We start from the raw sequence: 11,461 nt of genomic DNA on the forward strand, positions 1-11,461 counted from the left end.
CTCCAAGCCACTCACCATCCTAATTTGGAAATATATCACCGTTCCTTCACTGTCGCTGGGTCACAATCCTGGAATTCCCTCCCTGAGGGCATTGTGGGTCAACCGACAGCAGGTGGAGACTGGAGCGGTTCAAGAAGGCAGCCCACCCCCACCCCCTCAGTGATAAATGCTGGTCTAACCAGTAACATCCACATCCCACAAGTGAATAAAAGGAGCTTCCCATGCCCTTGGTTGCTGAGGACAATGTCAATGCCCCTGACCGTACAGTGCCAGCTCTGGACTGTGGTGACAGGGATGTGTTTGTCCAAGTCACACTGAGCTCACATACTGCAGCCACAACACATCACCTGTCCTGCCGGTTGTAACTTAGTTTAATTAACTACGTTAATAATTTGCTCAACTATCTGTTGCCTGTTTTAGTACATTTTATTATTAACCCTTAACACTATTTCCTGGAATATTTTACATGATAGGCATAGAATTGAGATTACCCACTGACCAGCTGCTCCCCCTGAAGGAGACAGAGAGACAGAGAGACAGAGAGACGCAAGCTCAGACTCTGGTGCTCGGCCCTGCTTGCCCACATCCCACCAACTTATTCTGATCGGATTGGATTGTAATAGAAACTGATTCTGATAGAAATGATACTCACTTCATGGGCTAGTATGAACACTTTGGGCTGAATGGCCTGGACTGTTGTGTGATTCTGTATTTCTGCAGGGCATTAATGGAGTGATCCAATACCCGAAAGGGTTTCTGAAGGAGGCTGCTGAGATTATCCGAGAACGAGGAGGATTATACATTTCTGATGAGGTGGGAGACACAGGGCCATTTTGTATGTTTTCAGTGGGCATTATTTTGAGATTATTGAAGAGGTGTCTCTCTTTGGATATTACTGAGATGCTGGCTGAAATCTTCTGAATTGGGAATTCTCTAGATGATCATTTGAAAGGCTTCACTGTCAATTTCGCAAGAAGTGAAGAATGATGTAGACGGTTTCTCATCCAAAGAACACAAGATGTAGGATCTTCAATTCCATTTTCCTGCCTTTTCCCCATTGCCCTTGGTTCCGTTACTGATTAAAAACCCGTCTATCTCAGCCTTGAATATATTTAATGACCCAGCCCCGACAGCCCTCTGTGGTAAAGAATTCCACAGATTCACTCCCCTCTGAGAGAAGACATTCCTCCTCAACCCTGCCTTAAGTGGGTAACTTCTCACTCCAAAATGATGCCCCGTGGTCCTAGACTCTCCCATAACGGGAAACACCCTCTCCACATCTCCCCTGTCACATCCCGGAAAAATCCTGCAGGAGGAGCTGGATTTACTGCAGCCTCTATCATCATTCCCACATGACGATATCTGTCAGGAGGTCTCTCCCGTTCAAGTGCTTCAGGATGTTAGACACTGTTTAAACATTCATTAAAGTTCAGGTCAAAGTGTCATGGCTGTGAGGGGAATGTTTAAAGGAGATGTTTGAGGGAAAGGTTTGTGCACAGGGGGTGGGTAGGTGCCTGGAAAATGCTGCCGGGGAAGGTGCTAGAAACAGATACAAGAGCAATGTTTAAGGGGCATTTAGACAGACACATGAACAAGGAGTAGAGGGACATTGACCATGGGCAGGCAGATGGGATTAGTTTAGAATGGCATCGTGGTTGGCACAGACATGGTGGGTTGAATGGCCTGTTCTGTGTTCTGTGGCCATGTGACACTGCTGGAATATGCCTGACAGTTCACCTGTTGCTTCAACAGGCAGATTAGAACACGGAAAAACATGGGAACACACAGGAACATGGCGACACAGGAACTCAGAACATGGGAACACACAGGAACATGGGGATACAGGAACTTGGGAACATGTGAACACACAGGAAAACGGGAACATAAGAAACATAGGCATGAATCTAATGAGGAAGGTTGAACAGGTTAGACCTCCATCTACTGGAATTTAGGAAAATGGAACACAGCTTCAGGAGGAAATCACTCAGCCATTCAAACCTATTCCAACATTCAATATGATCACAGCCAATCAAACACTTCATTGTCTGTTAGCCACCCCATCCCCATACTCCTGTACCCCACCAATAATCAGAAATGTAACAAGCTCTACCCTAGAAGAGAGGCCACTTTGGATTTGGTGCTTGGCAATGAACCAGGCCAAGTGTTAGATCTGTTGGTAGGAGAGCATTTTCATAACTCTGTTACTTTTACAATAGTCATGGAAAAGGATAGGTACATACAGCAGGGTAAGGTTTATAATTGGGGGAATGGTAATTATAATTCTGTTAGGGAAGAACTGGGTAACATAAAATGGGAACAGATGCTGTCAGGGAAGAGCACTATAGAAATGTGGAGATTGTTTAAGGAATGCATATTGCGTGTGCTCGATATTTTTGTCCCTAGCAGGCAGGGAAGATGCGGTAGAGTGAGGGAGCCTTGGTTCTCAAGAGAGGTCGAACGACTGGTTAAGAGGAAGAAGGATGCTTACATAAGGTTTAGGAAACAAGGAACGGAAAAGGCTCTGGAGCAATACAAGTTATCCAGGAAGGAGCTGAAGAAAGGGCTTAGGAGAGCTATAAGGGGACATCAGAAAACCTTGGCAGATAGGATCAAGGAAAACTCCAAGGCTTCTTACACATACGTGAGGAATAAGAGAATGACCAGAGAAAGGGTAGGGCCGATCAAGGATTGTAAAGGGAATTTGTGCATGGAGCCTAAAGAAATAGGAGAGGACCTTAATGAATACTTTTCTTCGTTATTCACAACTGAGAGGGACCTAATTGTAGAGAAGGACAGTGTGAAACAGGCTGGTAGGCGAGAGGAGGTGGATGTCAGTAAGGAAGATGTGCTAGGAATTTTGAGGATGTTGAAGATAGATAAGTCCCCCGGGCCTGATGGGATTTATCCAAGGATTCTATGGGAAATGAGGGAAGAGATCGCAGGGCCTTTGGCGATGATCTTTTCATCCTCACTGTCCACAGTATAGTGCCGGAAGATTGGAGAGAGGCAAACGTCATTCCCTTGTTCAAAAAGGGAATCGGGATAACCCTGGAAATTACAGGCCAGTTAGTCTTACGTCAGTGGTGGGCAACTTATTGGAAAGGGCTCTGAGAGATAGGATTTATGATCACGAGGAAAGGCACAGTTTGATTCGTGATAGTCAGCATGGATTTGTGAGGGGTAGATCATGCCTCACAAAGCTTACTGAATTCTTTGAAGAGGTGACCAAACACGTGGATGAAGGTAGAGCAGTGGATGTGGTATACATGGATTTAAGTAAGGCATTTGATAAGGTTCCCCATGGTAGGCTCATGCAGAAAGTAAGGAGGCATGGGATAGGGGGAAATGTGGCAGATTGGATTCAGAATTGGCTGACCCTTAGAAGACAAAGGGTGGTAGTGGACAGAAAATATTCAACATGGTGCTCAGTTACAAGTGCTGTACCAGAACAATCTGTTCTGGGTCCTCTTCTATTTGTGATTTTTGTGAATGATTTGGATGAAGGAGTGGAAGGGTGGATTAGCAAGTTCGCGGACGATACGAAGGTGGGTCGCATTGTGGACAGTGCGGAGGGCTGTTCTAGGTTATAAAGGGACATTGATAGGATGCAGAGCTGGGCTGAGAAGTGGCAGATGGAGTTTAACCCTGAAAAGTGTGAGGTGATTCATTTTGGAAGGACAAACTTGAAAGCAGAATACAGGGTTAACAGAAAGATTCTTGGCAGTGTGGAGGAGCAGAGGGATATTGGGGTTCATGTTCACAGTTCCCTGAAAGCTGCTCCCAGGTGGATAGAGTTGTTAAGAAGGCGCAAGGTGTGTTAGCTTTCATTAATAGAGGGATTGAGTTCAAGAGCCGTGAAGTTATGCTCCAGCTATACAAAAGCCTGGTTCGGCCACACCTGGAGTATTGTGTCCAGTTCTGGTCGCCTCATTACAGGAAGGATGTGGAAGCATTGGAAAAGGTGCAGAGGAGATTTACCAGGATGTTGCCTGGAATGGAGGGAAGGTCTTACGAGGAAAGGTTGAGAGAGCTAGGGCTTTTCTCTTTAGAATGACGAAGGATGAGAGGTGACTTGATAGAGGTGTACAAAATGATCAGAGGTATAGATAGAGTGGACAGCCAGAGACTTTTTTTCCTCAGGTGGAGGTAGCTATTACAAGGGGGCATAGTTTTAAAGTGAGTGGAGGTATATATAGGGGAGACGTCAGAGGTAGGTTCTTTACTCAGAGAGTGGTAGGGGCGTGGAATGCATTGCCGGAGAGGGTAGTGGAGTCGGCCTCATTAGGGGCATTTAAGCGGCTATTAGATAGGCATATGAATGATAGTATAAGGTAGGGGTGGAGGTTAGATAGACCTTAGGTTTAGGGTAAAAGTTCGGCACAACATTGTGGGCCGAAGGGCCTGTACTGTGCTGTACTGTTCTATGTTCTATGTTCTATGTTCTAAACACACTCAAAGACTGAGTTTCTACAGCTCTCTCTGAAAGGAAGAATTGCATAGGCTCACAGCCCTCTGAGTAAAAATGTTTCTCCTCATCTCAGACCTAAACAGTGTTATCCCCCTTGTGTTTAAATTGTGCTCCAATTCTAGACTCCTCAATCAGGGGGAACATCTTCACTGCATCTACCCTGTCTATCCATTGAGTGCATTTTCTAAGTTTCAATGAGATCACCTCTCACTCTTGGGAACTCTAAGAATACAGCGCCTGGTTTATCCCAATCTCTCTCCATAGGAACATCACACCATCCTGAGAACAAGTCTGGAGAACCTTCACTGTACACCCTCTGTGGCAACAGTATCCTTCCTGAGAGAAGGAGCCCAAATCCAGCACACAGTACACCAGGTGCAGTCTAACTAAACTCCTATACAAATGAAGCAAGACTTCACTATTCCTAAACTCAAACCCTTCAGTTATAAAAGCTAACATTCCACAAGCCTTCCTAATGGCTTGCTGCACCTGCACGTTGGCCTTCAGTGACGTATCGACAAGGACGCCTACGTCCCTTTCTACATCTCCACTTTCCAATCTCACCATCTCAGAAATACTCTGCACATCTGTTTCTTCTACCAAAGTGGGCGACCTCACATTTTCCCATGTCATATTCCATCTGCCATGTTATTGTCCACCTACTAAGCCTGTCGACTCCTGAAGCCACTTTATATCTTCCTCACAACACACATTTCCACTTAGCTTTATATCATCTGCAAATGTGGAATAATACAATTGATTCCTGTTATAAAGGGGAGGTCGAGCCCCCAATAACTAAAACTGAAACACCCAGGGAAGTTCACCTTGCCGCATGGTCTGTTAAAGGGCATGTGAAAAGTGGTATAACCTGCCTCTCACCGAACTTCCACATCTCCCCACCAGTCCGTCATAAAGGAGGGGGTTAAATGAAATGAAATCCTTTCACTCACTCAATAATCAACAAGTAACAATTTATTTATCTAACTCTAACAGTAAATAAACTCCCCCCTATCATTGTACAAACATCTACCCAACCTTGTAACAATTCCAACCTCCATCGACATGTTACAAATACATAGTGAATAGTTGTGGTCCAGGTACTGATTCTGTGGTGCCTCACTGGTCAGTCTTCCAGTGTGAGAAATGACCCATTTATTCCTCCTCTCTGTTTACTGTCTGTTAGCCAATCATTCATCCATGCTAGTACATTACCTCCTATATCATGTGTTCTAATGTTTCTATCCAGCTCCCTGTGGGAGAGTTTATCAAAATCCTTCCGAATATCCAAACACACACCATCCATTGGCTCTTCTTTATCAATATTTTTATTAACATCCTCAAAAACCTCTAATAAATTAGTCAAACATGATTTCCCATTCCCAATTCGATGCTGACCATGACCAATCGGATCATTATAAACCAGGTATCCATAGATGCTCACATTTTCCTTACTCCTGATGGAAGATTAACAGGTCAGTAGTTTCCGGTTCTCTCTCTCTCGCCCCCTTCTGAAATAATGGATGACATTTACAATCTTTCAATCCTGAAGAATCATTCCAAAATCTGTAGAATTTTCGAAGGTAATCACCAAAATATCGACTATCCTTTAATCGTCACCATCAATATTCTGGCATGTAGTCCATCAGGTCCAGGGGAATTATCAACTTTCAGCCCATTAATTTCTCCAGTACAATCATCTTACTAAAATCAATTTCCTTCAATTCCTCACTCTCCCTAGCTACTTGGATCCCTGGTTCGGGAGATTTATTGCATCTTCCTCCATGAAAATAGACAAAGTAATCATTTGGCTTCTCCGACTTTTTTCTATTTGCTATTACAAATGCTCCAGACACTTCCTGTAATGAGCCCATATTCATTTAAGCCAAACCTTTCCTTTCTATGAACCTATAGAAGCTTTCACAGTCCATTCTTAATTGCTAAACTGCATTGATATCTTACTCTCCTTTTCCTTAACAGTTTCTTAGTTCTCCTTTGACATATTCTAAAACCTCCCTTTCCTCAGATTTACTGCTATTTCTGGCGTTTTAGTTTAACTGTATACAGTTCTGCATTCCCTTTGTCAGCCACAGTTTTTCATTCACTCAGAGATAGTAAGAACTGCCGATGCTGGAGAATCCGAGGTAACAAGGTGTAGAGCTGGATGAACACAGCAGGCCAGTCAGCATCAGAGGAACAGGAAAGCTGACGTTTCGGGTTTACACCCCTCCCCAGTCCTGATGAAGGCTTTTAAAGGGTTAAATAATCCTTTTTATTGATAAGATCAAAGACAAAATATTAACACGTATCATTATAGAATTCCCACAGTGTGGAAACTGGCTATTCAGCCCATCAAGTCACACCAATCCTCCAAAGAGCATTCCACCTAGACCCATCCTTCCTATCCTATCCCTGAAACCCAGCATTTCATGTGGCTAATCTACCTAGCCTACACATCTTTGGACTGTGGGAGGAAACCCACGCAGACACAGGGAGAACGTGCAAATTCCACACAGACAGTCACCCGAGGGTGGAAATTGAACCCGGGTCCCCGATGCTGTGAGGCAGCAGTGCTAACCACTGAGCCACCGTGCCACCCTAGTTGATATAAGCTAATGTGTTTCAGATGTGAAAAGGAAATAATATTGAGATCAGGTTGCATTATTCCCAATAATCCTAGAAACATCTCAGAGAAGGCAGTTGCTGTTTTGTCTGGTGTAGTCTACAACCAGTGGCATTACAAAAACAAAGTATAGAATTACCTTGGCCGGAACCTTACGTACAGAAAGTGTTAACTATTGAAGGCACATTTCCTAAGTGTTAGAGGAGGCTGGAAGATTGACATGGCTTGGAGCGATAGGGTGGAATTCCAAGGATAACCTTCAGTTTAAAGTTTGAGAAGATTTGTAGCTTGGATTGTGGATAAGGCTGTAGACGTGCTCACTGAGCCGGTGGGTTTGGTTGCAAGTGTTTCGTCACCCTGCTCAGTAACATCGTCAGTGCGCCTCCGGTGTTCTGTCCCACGTGTTATTTATATGGCTCTGTTTGCTGGGGTGGTTAGTATTACTTCCAGTTCTGTTTCTCAGTGGTTTGTATATTGGGTCCAGTTCAGTGTGTTTGTTGATGGAGTTCTGGTCGGAACACCAGGCCTCCAGGAATCCCCTGGCATGTCTCTGTTTGGCTCGTGCTATTATGGATGTGTTGTCCCAGTCAAATTCGTGTCCTTCTTTGTATGTGTGTATGGAGATCAGTAAGAATTGGTCATATCTGTTAGTGGCTAATTGGTGTTCGTGTATCCTTATTGTCAGTTTTCTTCCAGTTTGGCCTATGTAACGTTTCTCACAGTCCTTGCATGGTATTTTGTATATTACATTGGTTTTGTTGGTTGTGGGAATGGGATCCTTTACGTTCAAACTTAGCTGTCACAGGGTGGTTGTTGGTTTATGGGCTACCCTAATACCTAGGGGTAGGAGTAGTCTTGTGGTCATCTCTGATATGTCCCTGATGTAGGGTAGGGTGACTAGTGTGTCTGGCTGTGTTGTGACATCTCGTTGTGGCATGTTGCGGAGGTAACAGCACATTATGCTTTTTGGGTATCCATTCCTTTTAAAAACTCTGTATAAGTGCTCCTGTTCTGCTTTGCGCAGTTCCAGGTTGCTGCAGTGTGTTGTGGCTCGTTTGAATAATGTCCTGATGCAGCTCCATTTATGGATGTTAGGTTGGTTGCTGGTGTAATTGAGTACCTGGTCTGTATGGGTGCTCTTTCTGTATACGCAAGTCTGGAGCTCTCTGTTGTCCTTGCGTTCCACCACTACATTTAAAAGGGTAGTTGGTTATTGCTCTCTTTTTGTGAATTTTATTGTGGTGAGGATGTTAGAACAAAAAGAACTCTTGTGAAAAGGAGAGTTTGATTGCAAAAAGCACAGTTTTTTTTTATTGTTTCAAGACTCAGTGAACTACAAGAGAACAGTGTTTGGTCACTAGTGTCTCTTTAATCATTTGGTACAGTCAATGTTTTCCTAAATAAAAATGTGTCATCCTTTCCATTCACTTCTCTTTAAGGCTTTACAAAGATTGTGAACTCATTCATCCCAACAGATGAACCCTGTCTTTGTACAATACCAGAGCAGGAGGAGGCCATTCAGCCCATTTCAGTCTAGCCAGTCAGTCAGTGTGGCTAATCTACAGCCTCACTCCTGACTCTACTCCAGATCTTCAATCATTTATCAACTTTGATCTGTGGCTGATTTAAAATTAACTATTCATCCTGAGTCGATGGCTGTTTGTGGACAGTGAAAGGGTGAGAACTGGGGGAAGGGGCAGACAAGATAGGATAGAGTCTGGAAGGAAAGGGCAGGAGAATGGGTTGGGGAAGGGAGGGATATAGGGAAGGTAATGAGGTCAGCCAGGTGGACCTCATAGAAGGTGCAGGGCTGGATGAACACAGCAGGCCAAGCAGCATCATAGGAGCAGAGAGGCTGACGTTTTGGGCCTAGAGGCTTTTTCTGATGAAGGGTCTAGGCCCGAAATGTCAGCCTCTCTGCTCCTATGATGCTGCTTGGCCTGCTGTGTTCATCCAGCTCTACACCTTGTTGTCTCAGATTCTCCAGCATCTGCAGTTCCTACTATCTTTGGACCTCATAGAATATGAGTTCTCTGATTGGGGCTGTTAATCTGGTCCAATCAGGGAGCCCTGGCTGACAGATATAAACAGGAGTGTCAGAGATACTGTTCACTCTGAGAGCTGGCTCTGAGGGAGCAGGATCAGTGTCAAGGGCTCGTCATGTGTAAATGAAGGGTGACCTGGTGATGGGATGCCAGCCAGTTTGGAGTTATATCCGAGGAGAGGAGTAACGGGGAAGGGTGTAGTAGTAGGAGGGAGGGGATGGTAGCAGGTCATCAGAGTGAGACCTTGGCCCACCATGGGCCTGTCCTGACATGTTTGGGGGTGGGGGATCTGAAAGGTTAACATGGGCTTGTCTGATTGGTCAGATTCCAGCGAGAGTGATTTCAACTTGACCCATGACCCCACATGATATGTCTGACAGGTTCAAACCGGATTTGGCCGTTTGGGAAGCCATTACTGGGGGTTCCAGACGCACGGAGTGAAACCAGATATCGTCACCATGGCAAAGGGAATCGGCAATGGCTTCCCCATGGGCGCCGTGGTTACCACACCCGGTGAGTTCAAAGGTCAGGGGGTTGAGCAGACTGAACCCAGAATGATGGACCAGGTAAAGATGGCAGGTTTCCTTCCTGAGGGGACATTAGTGAAGCAGACAGCTTCATCCCGAAAACTAGGAATGGTTTCATGGTCATCGCTAAACTCTTAATTCCAGAGGTTTATTTTAAATTGAAATGCTGCCTTCTTCAGGATTTGAACTCGAGTCTTTGAGTTCATTGTCTGTTGCTGTCACTTTGAAGCTGTTGATCTGTTCCTCCCATCATTCGCGTTCTCCCCTCTTTTTACTCCCTGGTGTGGCTGCACTCCCCAGAGAAACCCTCAATCACTCTGTTCTACAACACTAAAATCTGCTCCTGAATGAGGTGTCCCCTGCAGCTACCCTTCTTCTGACTGATGGTCACCCTCCCTCCCAGTCCCCTTCTGACTGATGGTCACCCTCCCTCCCCGTCCCCTTCTGACTGCCCTTCCTGAAGGCGCAGGGTGACCCATATTTAAAAAACAAGCCATCCACATCATACCCAGCCCCACGGACACACACCAGGACTACCGGCCGACCCTTCAGCTCCAAAACCAGTGCTCAAGCCGATCAAATCGACAGCACTTCCTGCAGATGTGCTTGTTCGGACTGTCAGGAGCATCAAAGAGATCCCACAGACCACAGGGGGTACATCACCAGGTACTGAGCTGCCCTTCCATCTCCCCTCTCTGGGGTTTAATTGGAAAGTTCTCCATCCTCCATTCACCCACTGGTTTGTTCCACTCCAACTGGCTACTTGTTTCGTCTTCGTTAAATATATAAAGAGGCCAAAGTGAACGTAGGCCCCTCAAAAGAATGAATCGGGAGAGGTGTTTATGGGGAACAAGGACATGGCAGTGCAGCTATGCATGTATTTTGTTTCCGTTTTTATTGTGATGTGGAGGTGCCAGTGTTGGACTGGGGTGAACAAGATCAGAAATCACACAGCACCACATTATAGTCCAACAGGTTTATGTGAAATCACAAGCTTTCAGAGCCTCACTCCTTCTTCAGGAGACACTTCAAACATCCCATAATACTAAAGGACATGGGGGAAGAATTAAGTCCCATCACCCTCTCGAGAGAAATAGTGTTAGATAAGCCCTTCATCCCTGGGATCATTCATGGAAAGCTCCTCTGGACCCCGTCCAGTAACAGCACATTCTTCCTTAGATACAGGGTCCAAAAATGCTCATAATATTCCAAATGCAGTCTGACCAGAGCCTCATACAGCCTTAGCAGTACATCTCTGCTTTTGTACTCTCGCCCTCTGTAAATGAATGCTAACATCATATTTGCCTTCCTAACTGCCAACTGAACCTACATGTTGATGTTAAGGAATCCAAAACTAGGACTCCCAAGTCCCTTCGTACTTCAGATTTCCAAAGCTTGTCCTCATTTAGAAAGTAGTTTCTGTCTCTATTCGTCTGCCCAAAGTGGATCACCTCTCACGTTCACACGTTGTGTATTTCAGAGATCGCTGCTTCAATGTCAGAGGCAAAGGCCTTCAACACATTCGGAGGGAACCCCCTCAGTTGTGTGATAGGATCCACCGTGCTCCAGGTCAGAGCCTCCTCAACAAACAGCTCAAAGGGAGGGGCAGGCCGCCACAAACACTTCGCAGTGTGGGGGGTTGGGCACGGTGTAGGGGGGGAGGGGGGCAGCACGGGGGGGGGGGGGGGCTGGTACGGAAGGAAAGGGGGGGGCCGGGGTGGGGGGGGGACATGGTGTGTGGGCGTGAGGGGAGGGCACAGTGTGTGGGTGTGAGGGGAGGGAAGGGTGTGTGGTTGTGTAG

General features: G+C 45.6%; 1 protein-coding gene across 1 annotated transcript in view; it reads left to right on the forward strand.

The window, feature by feature from the left end:
- The window catches only part of LOC109914961 (alanine--glyoxylate aminotransferase 2, mitochondrial), a 15,963-nt gene that overhangs the window by 574 nt on the left and 3,928 nt on the right, over positions 1-11,461 (forward strand). Inside the window, exons 2-4 of the mRNA XM_048594286.1 lie at positions 721-813; positions 9,514-9,646; positions 11,141-11,229. Coding sequence (XP_048450243.1) covers positions 721-813; positions 9,514-9,646; positions 11,141-11,229 — 315 coding nt within the window. The remainder of the gene's footprint in view (positions 1-720; positions 814-9,513; positions 9,647-11,140; positions 11,230-11,461) is intronic.

The sequence above is a fragment of the Rhincodon typus genome, chromosome 3, assembly GCF_021869965.1.
Source record: "Rhincodon typus isolate 14 chromosome 3, sRhiTyp1.1, whole genome shotgun sequence".
NCBI lineage: Eukaryota > Metazoa > Chordata > Chondrichthyes > Orectolobiformes > Rhincodontidae > Rhincodon > Rhincodon typus.